The 15635-nt window shown below is 39.1% G+C and overlaps 1 protein-coding gene across 1 annotated transcript; it reads left to right on the top strand.

Moving 5' to 3' along the window:
* Positions 1-764: 764 nt before the first annotated feature.
* LOC139938350 (ATP-dependent RNA helicase DDX55-like) lies at positions 765-15113 on the top strand. Its single transcript, XM_071933812.1, has 18 exons — positions 765-916; positions 1626-1676; positions 3682-3768; positions 4218-4372; positions 5163-5312; positions 5719-5866; positions 6589-6630; positions 6728-6784; positions 7552-7709; positions 7897-7989; positions 8484-8598; positions 9422-9507; positions 9782-9870; positions 11662-11788; positions 12543-12618; positions 12799-12894; positions 13807-13875; positions 14392-15113. Exons 1-18 carry the CDS (start codon positions 821-823, stop codon positions 14464-14466), a joined length of 1770 nt encoding a protein of 589 aa, XP_071789913.1. The 5' UTR covers positions 765-820; the 3' UTR covers positions 14467-15113.
* The last annotated feature ends 522 nt before the right edge of the window (positions 15114-15635 follow it).

Genomic DNA, 15635 nt, shown 5'->3' with positions numbered 1-15635 from the left:
CACTCGGGTGAGCCCCTGACAGGAGCTAAAGGAACGATCACACTCGCCCTCTCGTGGTGACGGTACCGTATGCACCCCTAAGTGACCCACTCCGCAAGTGGGGCACTGGGGGCTGACCCGGGTGTGAGCCCCGTCAAAGCTATTCGAACGTTCTGGGGCAGACCGGGGTCGACCCATGGAAGCTAAACGAACGCACCTTATGTAAAAGCCACTTCGGAGTTCTAGCTGCGCATGTCTGTTACTACTGACAATGCATGTTGTCCATCTCCAATAACCTTTTGACAATACCAGCAGGTGGGTACTGTCAAAAGGTTACGGGAGATAAGACAAATCCGTTGTCAGCAGTAACAGAAATGCGCCACTGACATTCCGAAGTGGCTTATTCCGACATCTCTATGTTCCGATACCCCTATGTTCCGACAACCCAAACACATGCTCCGACAGCTAAAAATAAAATAAAAATAATATTCTTTATCCCCAATGCAAAAAAGTTTGCCAATGCCAATGCAAAAAAGTTTGCCAATGTTCCTGATGATGCAGACTGGTAGGTCCCCTGAAGCTGTGTCTTTATCCGCCTCGAAGTGTGACGTCAGATGTTCAGGCTGTAATTATTTTTCGTACCACACGCTGGCCACGGGGTCAACAGTGAAGGGATCTAGGAAAGTGCCCATACCTTGTGCGGTATGGCCAGCGTGTGGTACGAAAAAGAAATTGCGTTCAGGCTTAGTGGTGATCAATTAGAAGAAAAAAAATTGTCACTTGAGGGCGCCCTTTATCAAACTCACGTGGAGTATTATTTATTGCATTGGACATCGTCAAAATGGAAGGTCGGTGGGAAACCCTCCCGGTTTCTCTCAGTAAATCAACTCATGAGACTCTGGAAAGGCTGGGATTTGACCTAATGACACCTGTACAGGTATGGTGTTGTTTTTACTCGCGTTGACACTAGATAATTCAAATGAAAATGTTTAAGAAGAGTTGTTTTTGCTTTGCTTTTTATATTATTAGTTTTTGGGCTTGCTTGGTCGACAACCGCTCGACATGTCGACCTGATTGAATTTAACAGAAAAGTAGTCGGTACACGTGACGTACAGCCATGATTATGATGATAACTTAAACAGTAAACAATAGTTAACAGCATGGTGGTTTTGGCAATGATACTGTAGTCTTAGTCATAATTGAACTGCACATGGCCAGGGCAGGAGAGGAAGGAGGGGGGGGGGGTTAGGTTAGGGTTAAACCGTTAAGGTTAAGGGGAAGGGTTAGGTTAGGGGTAAGGGTTAAGGTTAGGGTTAGGTAGGGTTAGGATTTACAGGAAATTTGTGTAAACATGTCAGTAACGAAGGTCGACCGTTCAACCGTAGACTTGTCTTTGCCATGCTTATCTTTGCTCCATGCTCAAACAATTAAAGTAGCGTTGTCTAGACCGTCGAGTTGTCCGAACGGTCGAGCTGTCTCAACCTTTGAGATGTCCGAACAGTTGAATTGTCTGACATCCCGATACAGCGCCCCATGAGTTACTGGATCTGGCATAGTTTAGGATACAACTACTACTAGCTGAATGTCTATTTCTACCTCCATGCTACAGTATGTATAACTACTGTCATTTGTTGGTCTTAATTCAGGCTGCTGCAATTCCACTTTTCATGAAGAACAAAGATGTAGCGGCAGAAGCAGTAAGTAACAAACAATATTTGGAAAAGTTTCCGTATGGCACCACCACTTTTTCATTTGATATGAAAAAATAATCATAGTATCTAATTTACCTCAATAAGATATCCCTTTTTCTTTTGTAAAAATGTGTGAAAAAGTGGTGGTACCATCAAAAAGCTATCCCAATATTTTAAAGTCACCTGGAAATAGATTTTTTTTTCTTTCAAACATAAGACTATATGCTTACGAACAATAAAACAATTTTTTTAGTAATTGTTTGTCACGATTTATATGTTTAAAAAATATATAAAGTTGTTTGGGGGGCTGACTCCGCCTACCCCTTTTGTGACGTCAGACTTTGCCTGCAATGCGTATAGTAAACACACGTGCAAAGTACATGTACGTCCAAGTCGTGAGTTAGTACGTTTCAAAAAGTGTTTTTCATTAGCAGCAATACACCTGGTCGGCATTGCCGGAAAAAAACAATTGAAATCTTTTTTTTTAAACGTACAAACTAACGACTTGGTCTGTACATGTACTTTGCAATTGTGTTTACTCTACGCATTACAGGCAAAGCCTGCCTCGATTGACGTCACGAACAGCGCCCTCTCGGTTCGGGGTCTACTCTTAAATTTGTAAATAACATAAGTACTGATTTTTTAAAACCTTAGTTTACTGTTTATTCACATTCCACTCATCAAAACACATATCTTAGTGACAAAAGCTTTATTTTGAAAAAATACCACTTCCAGGTGACTTTATTATTTATGGAGCACTTATTTGTTATTGCTACTGAGCCTCAGTTCATCTTACCCAAGTGACTTCTGTTGGCCAAAAGTCACTGCAGGGGTCGAAATTAAGTGTATTTCCATGGTAGTCAGCAGGGCTAGTGACCAATAATTTTAGTAGCCCTGATAAGATTTTGGTAGCCCGAAAGACACATTATGTCTCGCGTCACGGCTCAAACTTTACAATACACCAATGACATAGTTCTTTATTGTTTGTGATGATGATTTTTGCATTATTTTTCCACTAGCCCGTCGGGCTATCAAACTGGAAAAATCAGTAGCCCGGCTGTAAATGTGGTAGTCCCGGGCTAGCGGGCTAGTGGCAATTTCGACCCCTGCACTGGGTCGCACTAAAACTTACAGGCTGACAACTGAAGACGCCTGACAACAACTGCTGACAATTTTTTTTTAAATACACTTTAAAAAAAACATTTAAAAATAAATAAATAAACCATTAAATACATGTAGAAGAGTCATATGTGTGGCTCTATCACTTTCAATCTGTTGAAAAAGTTTTCATTTTAACGGAGAGTTTTTTTATGTTGTCTATGGACTGTGCTTGGATGTTACCAATAAACTGCAGGGGTAAAAACAATGTTTCTTTATGCAAGACGTATCATCCAACCAAATTGCACCATTTGAAAAAACAACATTGATTGAAGAAAGCCTTGTGTTCGGTGATGATCAGATAAACAACACCATCTTTCGGCTGATTTGCTGTGATTATTAAATTATCCATTCTGAGAACACATCAGCGATTCTTCATTCAAAGGGTGTGCCTTAGGATCTATCACAGGCTTGGAGTTGCTGGCTGTGGCCTTGGTCTTTCTTAAAGGCAAACTGGCAAAGCGTACCTTTGGTTTTTGGAAATGTTTTGCTGTTGTTACAGGTATATAAATGTAGATGTATCAATAAAACTGGGATATCGCCGGAAAACCAGGGCGAATATGTCCAGACAGAAAGATTAATCCATAAAATAGGAATACACAATACTGCAGTAACGCTTCTCAGATTAAGAATTTGGGTCATAAAAACTTTTTAAAATATCAAAAGCTGCTGTAGCTTGGAGGCTTCTTATTGCCATTCATTTTAGGAGTGATTAGGTCTACCAAAAGTATACCTTCCCGTTAAAAGAAGTCCATGTTTCATTGTTGTCAGGAATTTTTAATTTTTTTTTCCCAGTTGAATGATTGTACTTGAAAAAACCAAAAAGCTTGAAATCTTTGATTTGTGTTTCCAGGTCACAGGAAGCGGGAAGACTTTAGCCTTCATCATTCCCATCCTAGAGATATTGATGAGAAGAGAAACACCACTTAAGAAGAATGAGGTATGTGCTCAGGGTCCTCTCTTTCCTTTCCGAATTATCCATTTAGTTCATTTTGTTTTGGTAGCATTTACATTTAGCCTTTGAGAAAGAGTCTGCTAGTGTTGAAGCACAAGACCACTTATTTCAGGCCCGATACGTTGTGTAGACAACAGAGGTTACTGCCCCTATGCCCCCTGGTCATCGCCTCCGTGCCCCCTAATGCCTGATACTCGACAGTATACCCGTGAGAACTTTGTGTTAAAACATTTTGAACATCATTCTTTTGAGACAAAGATGTTGAACTGAAAAACAAAAGACCACTTGACTTTTCCTGTCTTAAGCTTATTATCCCTGTGAAAAACTTGAGCCTTGCAGGCAACTTCAAATAAAACATAAACGCAAGGTGTGACTTCTCCTTTTTCATCAAATTGTACCGCTAAGTTAAATTGTTTTATTTGTAATTGATGAAGGTGGGAGCGTTTGTTCTTACGCCAACGAGGGAGTTGGCTCTTCAGATTGACGAGGTCCTGTCGGAGTTTACGTCATCGTTGCCTCAGTTCACACAGCACCTTGTTGTTGGTGGCAGTAACCTCACAAACGACATCAAGCAGATACAAGAAAAAGGGTAAGGGTGTTTGGACTCAATTTATCATGGTGCGCTCAATCACGTGGCATGCTTGTCCTTTTTACTATTCAGTTGGCTTGGGTGTACATTGTATAAGTAGGTCATCTCACTTTTGAGGTTCGAAGAAGAGACTCATATCTTTGACTCATTACTAATGGCAATTACCACATTGTTTTTGAAGAAAATTTGTTAGTCGATGGAGAGCTTAAAGAATCATATGAGAGGTCTTGAACTGCAAACCCTGGCTGCCATTTTGGAGATTTAAAGGGAGGGTATACCTTTGGTTATTTTCTCCAAAAATTAATGAACGTAACAGCTTACTTGGTACCGAAATGGAGAGCTGTTGATAGTATAAAACACTGTTGGAAATGACAACTTTTGAAGTAATATAGTTTTAGAGAAAGAGCCAATCTTCCACCAAATAATTGAATCTGATTCAGGCAGGAAACCTTTCTCAAGCATCTGAAAGTACACAATTCTATGCAACAAGTATCTCCACTATTTTCTTGCAGTTTTGATGACCAATTGAGCCATAATTTTTACATGTTTGTTACTTCATGCATGTTTGGATGTACATGTACCAAGTTAGGTGAGGGTACTAGTCTTTTACAATTATCTAAAGTGTGGCTCTGCCTGTAAGCTGAGCAAAGTGTTAAATGTAACTCTCAATCACGCCTTTTGATGTACATGCAGATTTTTGTAAAAAACATCGACAAGATGTAAAATCCATGACGATAGATATTGTTAAATCTGAGGTTTGTAATGTTCCACCTTTATCATTTACTAACAGAGCCAACATTATCGTTGCAACCCCAGGACGACTTGAAGATTTATTCACGCGTAAGGAGTTTGGTCTGAACCTGCCCTCGATGGTCCGATCCCTAGAGGTTCTTGTACTGGATGAAGCAGACAGGTTACTAGACATGGGCTTCAAAACAAGGTAAGATAGTCCTGGTGACGTGTAGAAGATAATACGAGTTACCACTCAGTGTGTCTTGGCAGAGCGCTAGCGATGAAGCGGTCTGGACTTTAGCTCTGGTGTTTCTGATCGGCAGAGTTTGGGTCAAGTCTCAGGTCGTGGCACCTTGTTTTCTTGAGCAAGACATTTTTTCCACTAGGGTCCAATATCATAGACCTGCTTCAGCAGAAATAATGGCTTGACACAGTTCTGCTAAGCAGAAAGGAGTAGGATACCAGTCACAAATTGTACATAGAAGTTTGGCTGGTAATCTTATTTTGGAAAGCATAGTTTTGTTGTGCTTAGTAGCGTTTTCTCTTTGAAATTGGGCCCTGTTTTGATTTTGAATTTGCAAATTGACGCTCCAATTGAATATGTTGACCTGCAGCATCAACATGATCCTAAGCTACCTGCCGAAGCAGAGACGGACAGGTCTTTTCTCAGCAACGCAGACAGACGAGGTGGAGGCGCTGATCCGCGCTGGTCTGAGAAATCCTGTCCGCATCACGGTCAAGGAGAAGAAGATTGCCTCCATGGTGAGTTTATTTATTTATGTATTTATAAATTTTTTGCAAAATCTGAAATAATTATATAAGGCAGCTCTTTGAAATTGAAATTGGGCGATGGTTGTAGCGTGAACTTTGATGCTGTGGCACTCCAAACAAAGATATTTACGACAGAGGGAGACTACCAACATGGTTCAAATGCTGCTCCGGTCAATTTGTCTTTATACAACCCAAAATCATTTAAACACTTACCCACTCAGTTTCCCTAGTGGTCTTTATTTTGATACTTATATATTGCCTCGGAAACTTAAAGGAACACGTTGCTTTGGACCAGTCGAGTTGGTCTATGAAAAGAGTTTGTAACCATTTGATATAAAATGCAATGGTTAGAAAGATGCTGTTAAAATAGAAGACAATGATTCTCACAAATATGCCTTGAAATTGCACGTTTTTCCTTTTACCTCATCGACTAGCACGGTCGGCCATTTGTGGAAGTCAAATTTGACTCCTGTAAATGGCCGGCCATGTTAGTTCACACAGTAACAGGAGAACCACGCAATTTCAAGGCAAAGTTGTGTTGATCATTGTATTCAACTTTTCTTTCTAACCATATGCATTTTTAACAAATGGTTACAAACGCTTTTCAAAGACCAACTCGACCGATCCAAGGCAACGTGTTCCTTTAAGGTTGATGAGATAACAAACAAAAATGATGAACAAATTAATGATTTTTTTATGTGGAATCTTTTCAGGCTGCACAGAGGACTCCAACAACTCTAAAAAACTACTATTTGGTAAGTTTTCTGTACAATCTTTTTTTTTGTTTTTTTGTTTTAGTATGAAGATATTGAATTCCTCTCGTAACATATTGTTTTGTTCTGTTTGTTTTAGGTTTGTGAAAGTGATGAAAAATTCAATTTGTTGATAGCATTCCTTCGCAAACACAAGGTAAATATTGAACTCTTTTCATCTCCTGAGAAAAATCAAATCTAAAACAAAATCCAGGAGTTATTATAATGAATATGAATGAATAAATGTAAATGACATCAATCAAATCTCTGCCATTTACATCTTAATCTGCATTATCTATCGTTTCTTCCATCAACTTTTTACAGCAATAGACCTTTATCATGGTTTGGTCCTCTGGATTGTACTCCATTCCAACTCATTTTAAACAAATTAGGCTGGACGAAATAATAGTCTGGTGCCTCACGTAATGATTGTTAGCATTCATTACTGTTATTGGAAACAGGGAACATGACCAAGATAGTGACAGCGTAATAAAGGTCTACACAATGTCATCATGCCCTGCACTTTATAATCTGGACCCTGCTAGGGTTGACAATATTTGTCTTCCGTTTAAAGACACTGGACACTATTGGTAATTGTCAAAGACCAGTCTTTCACTTGGTGTATCTCAACATACATATGTATGCAGGGGTCGATTTCACAAAGAGTTAGGACTAGTCCTAACTTAGGACTAGTCCTAAGAGATATACAAATTGCATGAATAGTCCTAAGTTACGATGAGTAACTGGTCGTAACTCGAGATAAGACTAGTCCTAACTCCTTGTGAAGTCCACCCCAGGATGAGAAGCACATGTTGTTCTTCAGTACCTGTCACTGTGTGGATTACTTCACCAAGGCCCTAGTTGAGATCTTAAAGAAGACCATGATCCTCTCACTTCTAGTTGTTATTATTATTACTCCTACAGGATGAAAAACACATGTTATTCTTCAGTACCTGTCACTGTGTGGATTATTTCACTAAGGCCCTAGTGGAGATCTTAAAGAAGACCACGATCCTCTCACTCCATGGTAAGATGAAGAGACGACGAAACGCCATCTTCTCAGAATTCAGAAGACTCAACAGGTAAGTTGACCATTGCATATATAGGATTTTTTATTGGTAAGTTGAGGACGCTTCTCCCGTTTCAAATATTCAAAGTTTCAAATACCTCTTTTTACACTTTCGCCCCATTTTTACAGCTTATCAGCAATTAATTGATTCTGACAAAATTTGGATTGTTAATCAACTGTTTTTTCTTAACCTGTTGTAGCGGTGTGCTGGTCTGTACAGACGTCATGGCCAGGGGGGTGGACATCCCAGAAGTAAACTGGGTACTGCAATATGACCCGCCCAGTAGTGCAAGGTAAGAGACCCACTCTGAATGTACCGTATAGCCATTCTGTATAGTCATTCTGGAGGGCTGACTGAACAACACCATCAACATGGAGCAAGTTGGAGTGTGCACCATGGTACTAACTAAAGATTGACTTTTTTTTAATCGAATCCATACTGATCAACCATTGGTTGACTACTGTAGTTGATCATTTGGACCTCAGCTTCATGAGCATGGTTCCTCACGTGTCCCTATAGCCTGTTCCATGCTATTTGGTTTTAAGCGCAAAAGGGAATCAGTGACACGACAGCAAAAATGTGGACGTATTGAGTGTTCCCAATGGTTTGTTGACTAGACTTCAATACAAGTCGTTTGAATGAGTGCATCACTGCGCATGTAAGTTCCTGATCAGAGGCCAATCACAGGTCGACTAAATGTTCATGTTTGAACTTGCTCATGGTTTACATTTTTGTATGATGAAGCACCTCGTCTGTTACTTAATAGTACAATGTTTTTCATTTCAGTGCCTTTGTACATCGTTGTGGCAGGACGGCTAGAATTGGTAACACCGGTAATGCGTTAGTATTCCTGCTTCCTTCTGAAGATACATACGTAGACTTCATTAAGATCAACCAGAAGGTGAGGATAAGAAAGTAAAGGCCTCTACTCCAACTATCAATCATTTCATTTCATTTATTTATTCTGGTTGTGAAGCCAAGGACTCTTAAAAAAGCAAACTTAATCACTATGCTAGCCAAGAACTCAATTGACCGATCCATTAGGCTCCGCTCACGGTGCATGTGTGAGCAAGAACACGTGAGCCTCTCCAATGCCATTCTGCCAAACTCTGCCGCGTGCGCCAAGCATACGCACATGCATGTCATACTTTATTTTGTCGGACTTTCGGGGCGGAGCCTAATGGAGCGGTCTATTAAGAGAAGACTAAGAAGGAAGTTTCAGTTTTCGATGTGGGACAAAAATCCCAGAGAAACCCCATCCACATGTGCCCCAGCGGGATTCACTTCATGATCCTACAGGTTGAAGGCGAGGAAAGATACCACTACGCCAACCCGAGTGTCCAATTTTAACATTGATTGATCGACCATTGAGAAGTACCTTTTTCAGAGAGGAGGAAATTGGCATTGACTGTTGTTTTATCTGAGGTTATCGTCGTGTAAAGTGCTTTGATTTATGTAAATTTGTTATATTTGGTTATTGCATTTCTTTTTTAAATTGCATTGATTTTATGATCAATATTGCTGTTACAGAGTCTAAATCTGAGCCATGTAGATTGTGGCTGTGTCCAAAGGAGCGGCTTCAGCTACGGCTATGGCTTGATTTCCTCATCATCTTGTGTTTAAGTATGGTTATCCAACACCTTTAGGAACAGTCGTAGCTGTAGCCGCCAATTCAGATACAACCTTTACTTATGTGATAATATTGTTTTTTGTTTGTTTTCCAGACGCCACTACAAAGATATAACACAGAAGATGAATTAGAAATCACAGACATTCTTCCGAAGCTGAGAAAAATCGCACAGAAAGACAGGTGATGACTTGTACATGTAGACATTACAAACTCATAATGTGTCTCTGTCTGATACACTGTGTGAAAACTTGTGTGAAAACTTGTGTGAAAACTTGTGTAAAAACTTGTTAACTTATCCGCTAGGCCACGACACTCCACAAACTGGTGATGGAAACTAAACTTTGAAAGGTCTCAGTGTTTGAATACGCCCGAGACTTCCACATTATGTTGTACAGTGTCTGTTTATGCTACCTTGGTCCTATGAATTAACATTAGTATTGTCTTGATTCTACAGGGCATTGTTTGAGGGTGGAACCAGAGCATTTGTGTCGTTTGTTCAAGCATACTCCAAGCATGAGTGCAGCCTAATCTTCAGAATCAAAGGTCTGTACCAACTTCCTGCCCATTACTTGTATATATGCAATAAAGCAAGCTGTTGAGTTTGATTCACTGAATTGTTTATAGGGAATATAACATCTGTTTGAGTGTGTTTTCAATTTCATATACTGTTAAGCAGTATCTTTTGCCTAGCAAATTTCTTTGCTAAGCAGTTTCTGCAGTTGCAACAACATTAACTTTATGGAATTTTGTCTGGTAACCAATGTCTGTTAAGCAAGATTTTTCTGTGCTTAGCAAGTTTTTATGTATACAGGCCTTTGAAATTGGGCTCAGTCTTACTATTGGAATTCCAATAGAATGCTTTACTATGGGATTTCCTATAGAACACACACATGCTGTTGGCACCATTCCAACAGTGTACAGCTTGTTTGGATAATGTATTTTCAAGGCAACAACTGGTGATTATTTTTTGACCTTTTTCATTTGTGAATATTTCAGTTTGCTCTTAGGGATTCTACATTTGACTTTGTACTACAAAAAGGCAACAAAAAGGCAACAAAATTATGTCTTTGTGTCAATGTACCGGCACCGGGTGGCGCCCGGTGTTCTTCCGTGTGCGGTTAAACATGCGCCTTGTGCGGCGGTGCGCCTTGTCTGCTGCCTTTTTATTATAAATGATGTATGATTATTTTTGTTACGAGGCATAGTTTTCCATGTTTTATCTTTTTTTATAAATGCTTTTATTCATTATCAATTTTTACAATTATTTTTGTCTAAAGCATGGTGTCCCATATTTTGTTATCTTTTTGTATGAATGCCTTTTTATTATAAATACAGCAGTATGATCATTTTTGTTAAGAGGCATAGTTTATCAAGTTTCTAAAGTGACTCATACGCCATTTAGAGATATGGTTTAAACAATACTATGGTATTATTAGTAGGTTTAGGTAAATTTGTGCACTCCTAAAGTGTCCAACATATCTGTTAAAGACCAATGCTAAAGTTTCAGTCCTCATTGCTCCTTGTTCCGAGACTCTTCCAGACTAGCTAAGGGGTTAGCGCTCAGGCCTGATACTTCACGGAGGCAACGAAGGCGATTGCCTCCGTGTCCCCTGGTCATTGCCTTGGTGCCCTTGAAATGCTCCAGTACAAATTTGCAATTTCATCATAAGGTGCCCTTTACCAAAAATAAAATGCCTTGGTGCCTTTGCCCTTTCAAAAACGAAGCATTCAGCCCTGAGCGCTCCTACGTATGCCCAGGATGCCTGAGCTTAGACGATAGGTTTTGTTAAAGACCAATGCTAATGTTTCATTTCTCATTCCTCCGTGTTTCTAGACCTAGACTTTTCCAGACTATAGCCAAGGGGTTTGCGCTCCTACGTATGCCCAGGATGCCTGAGCTTAGACGATATTAGGTTTTGGTTATCTTGTGCACTCCTATAGTGTCCACCATATCAGTTAAAGACCAATGCTAATGTTTCATTTCTCATTCCTCCATGTCCTTAGACCTAAACTCTTCCAGACTAGCCAAGGGGTTTGCGCTCCTATGTATGCCCAGGATGCCTGAGCTTAGACGATAGGTTTTGGTAATCTTGTGCACTCCTGAAGTGTCCAACATATCAGTTAAAGACCAATGCTAATGTTTCATTCCTCATTCCTCCATGTCCTTAGACCTAAACTCTTCCAGACTAGCTAAGGGGTTAGCGCTCCTACGTATGCCCAGGATGCCTGAGCTTAGACGATAGGTTTTGGTAATCTTGTGCACTCCTAAAGTGTCCACCATATCTGTTAAAGACCAATGCTAATGTTTCATTTCTCATTCCTCCGTGTTTCTAGACCTAGACTTTTCTAGACTAGCCAAGGGTTTTGCGCTCTTACGTATGCCCAGGATGCCTGAGCTTAGAGGCAAGAACTTCCCTGACTTTGAGACAATAGTAGTAGACTACAGCACCATTCCTTACAGGTAAGCCCCCAGAGCCCAGTAACGTAGAGCTGCTTAAGCACAACAAGTAGCTAAGCACAACTAAACTATGCTTACCAAAATAACGTTTGACACAACCAAACTTGTGACTGGTATCCTGCTCATTTATGCTCAGTAGAATTTTTTTAAAGCATTACTTGCTGCTTTTCCGTCTCAATAAATAGACAGTAAAGGCAGTGGACACTATTGGTAATTACTCAAAATTATTATAAGCATAAAACCTTACTTGGTGACGAGTAATGGGGCGAGGTTGATAGTATAAAACATTGTGAGAAACGGCCCCCTCTGAAGTGACGTAGATTTCAAGAAAGAAGTAATTTTCCACAAATTTCATTTCAAGACCTCAGATTTAGAATTTGAGGTCTCAAAATCAAGCATCTGAAAGCACACATTTTTCGTGTGACAAGGGTGTTTTTTTCTTTCATTATTATCATGCAACTTCGACGACCGATTAAGTTCAAATTTTCACAAGTTTGTTATTTTATACATATGTTGAAATACACCAAATGAGAAGACTGGTCTTTGACAATTACCAATAGTGTCCAGTGTCTTTAATAGTCACAAACATTTATTTATGTTAATGGTATTGATGTCAATAGATCAAAACTGTGCTAGCTTGTTAGTATGAAGTGATGTATAGTGTATAGTGAATGGTGAATTCAACAGTGCATAATGAACCCTTCTACTATCTGACCATTATCTGACTTAAGTATTTGCAATAATTGTTTCATTTCAGGGAAAAGGCCAGAGAAAAGCAAAGACAAACCAACCTGAAACGATCAGACGAGAAGAGTAAGAAAAAACATCACAAGGTATGAATGTTTATAGCAACGCAATGTTTCCACCAGGCAAAGTTTCAAGTCCTTCGTATGAATATTTGAAAAATTACATATGTTGAATGGTATTGTATTTAGTATTGGTTCTGCCTTGTAGTCTAATATATTGACATCTATTTTGTGTAAAGAATTTCATACTGTTATTTCTTTTTGTAGAAAAAAGTTTTGCCGTGGTCAAAGCAGTCTGAGCAAAAAGAAAAACGACAAGATCGGAAACAACGTAAAGAAAATGCCAAAAGGAAAAAACGACAGGTAGAAAATATACTATAAAATTGTGGTTATCAAAATATTTGTAATATTTTTAGTGTTTTGCTTGATAACTATTATTTTCTTAATATTAAAACAGTGTTTTTAACTTTTTGATTACCAGATTTGCATAAGATTTTGAAAAGAAAATGAGCATTGTTGGCATTGTGGTTTCTCTCCTTGTCTTCCACCACTAGGACCCCAGTTCGAATCCTGCCTGGGGCCATGATGCTGTGGAGTGGGTTATCAGGCCCTGCCTGTGCCCAATTTCATAAATCAGATAATACTGCTAAGCAACAAATTAGTTGGGCACCAAATGCAACAATGTAAACCTGATGGAAAATTGCTAAAAATCAGTTTCTGTTCAGCAAGATTTGTCTGTGCTGAACAAGTTTTTGTGCTTACAGGCTTTATGAAATTGGGCCAATGTGTGAGTTATTCTCTCACATCTGAAATTAAAACTTCCATCATTGTCTTTTATTGGGGTTCTAAGCTATTATAGTCCTTAACCATTTTTTTCCAGTGCCCATTTTCGTTTGCATTTTGAACCTAAAGTACCCAGCTTTTAAGTTTGTTTTAATTATAAATTGTGTCGTTACATTTATTTAGCAAATCTTTCTTGCTGATTTGTGTCGCCTCGGTACATCCCAAAGTCCATAGTATTTATTTAGTGATAATGCCCTGTCATTGCTGTACACTATGGGTCGTATACTTGTACGGTTGATATTACTTTTGAGTATTTAAAAAGATAGATTTAAAAATAGATCAAACATATAATTGTAATGAAAGAGTTTGCTTTTCTCAAAATCCTTGCCTTCACATTCAGAATTAATTAATAAATGAAGTGATATGAGATTTATTTCATGGTTTGATTTGATAGATCAAATTAATACTCATTATTCATTTTTGATTTCACAGCTGGAAGAGGAAGATTTGGATGAGTTGATTCAAGACGCAAGACTTGTAAAGAAACTACGAACTGGAAAGGTTGGTCGATCTTAGAAAGACCTTTAGGGTCTTACAATCTTTTTAGCAATTCAACAATCCTACAGAGAATATTTTCGGGTGTCAAGGCCGAGCAGTTAGAACTCTCAAGTTCTGATCGGTAAAGACACTGGACACTTTTAGTAATTACTCACAATAATTGTTAGCATAAAAACTTACTTTGTGACGAGCATTGGAGAGCTGTTGGTAGGATAAAACATTGTGAAAAACAGCTTCCTCTGAAGTAGCGTAGTTTTTGAGAAAGAGGTAATTTCTCACTCAAATTTTTAAAGGCTTCTTGCCTGAAGCCTTTTATTATGCATCGGAAAGCACACAAAGTTTAGCGACAAGGTTTCTTTTCTTTTCATTATTCTCTTGCAATGACCAATTTGCACAGGTTTGTTACTTGATGCATATGTTGGGATACACCAAGTGGGTCTTAATTAATTGTTTATCCCCATTCAAGCATCACATCACACATTGCAGATTGATTTGTCAGTTTGATTTGTTTCTCCACAGATAACAGATGCAGAGTTTGACAAACAAATGGGTTTAGAAGATGACAGGCCAGTGGTGGAGGAGATGACAAAGTGACATCTCAACCGTCTTAAGGTCATGACTCTTGACCCTAAGGTCATTCTAATGTGTATACCTCATGGCCAGAGATGAAGCAATTGGCGAAATGATACACAAGAAGAAGCTACTGGGGCTGTGGAATATTTCCACATGTTTCCACCCACCCTCAAATGTTGTTGGTTGGGCACAGAATTGTATTTATCTTTTAAGACAGTTTAAAGAAATATCAAAGAAAAATCTGCATGTAATGACTGGGTTCTTTTAAGCACCGTTAACTGAGGTCACAAAGTGCTGTGGGTAGCGTTCAAGTCTAGGCGAGGACCAATGGTTAACAAGTGGTTGTTTTAGTGATGTACGTTGGGCATGCGCACAGAAGTTTTAGAGAAAATGACTCTAGTCATGTCATGTCAATGCGATCGGCGACTTTTGCTATAACTGGTCCTCTCTGTACTGTGCTATGAAAACAGCTATGATAACCGGTAATGCAACCATGCTCGGAAAGCTAGTACCAAATTGTTGACTAGGTAGGGTAGTCAAACCAGCGACAACTAGGCAGAGTTTGTGTAAACTTATTCGAAACAATCTACTTTTGCGAACCTGTGTAAATGCAGAAACAAATATATATATGAAAAGTGTACCTGTACTTTTGTAAAATTTCAATTGAATAAACAAAGGTAAATAAATGATGTAAAATGGTGAAACTGTTTGATTTTTTTTCCGAAATCGATGGAAGGAAACTGTGTCTTCCACTAGAAACATGTATATTATTATTGACAAGCTAGTGTGTTACAAGGCAGAAAGTGTCTGAGGTAAATGCGTCATACCATGGTCATACCAATCGCAAAACAAACTATGTGTTTTGAGGCATTGCTTGGTGAGGTATCAATTATTTGGTTTGCGGGAACACCATGTGTGTATCTACTTGCCAGGTAGAGTTCGTTCTATAGAGAACTGTCTTGCTATGTACTGCCTGTACATGTAGTCTACTACCGCAGAGTAGATTTTTCCGGGAGAAGTTTCAGTTCTGAAAAGAACTGTCCTGCTTTTAACCACTTCATGGGCGGAAAATCGGCTGGGACTACTACTTTAGCTTTTTTTTTATATAGGATCGGTTTTAACTGCACTATCGAAAAGTCAGTTCTTAACTGGTCTCAACGTTTCGACTAGCTTGCGCTAGTCATCGTCAG

Source organism: Asterias amurensis, chromosome 6 (genome assembly GCF_032118995.1).
Source record: "Asterias amurensis chromosome 6, ASM3211899v1".
Classification (NCBI taxonomy): domain Eukaryota; kingdom Metazoa; phylum Echinodermata; class Asteroidea; order Forcipulatida; family Asteriidae; genus Asterias; species Asterias amurensis.
This window is presented reverse-complemented; position numbering and strand designations above follow the sequence as displayed.

Coding starts and splice junctions, on each gene's coding strand:
- LOC139938350 (XM_071933812.1), top strand. CDS start 821: ATGGAAGGTCGGTGGGAAACCCTCCCGGTTTCTCTCAGTAAATCAACT. Junction 7,710..7,896: donor GAATTCAGAAGACTCAACAG/GTAAGTTGACCA, acceptor AACCTGTTGTAG/CGGTGTGCTGGTCTGTACAG. Junction 12,619..12,798: donor GTAAGAAAAAACATCACAAG/GTATGAATGTTT, acceptor TTCTTTTTGTAG/AAAAAAGTTTTGCCGTGGTC.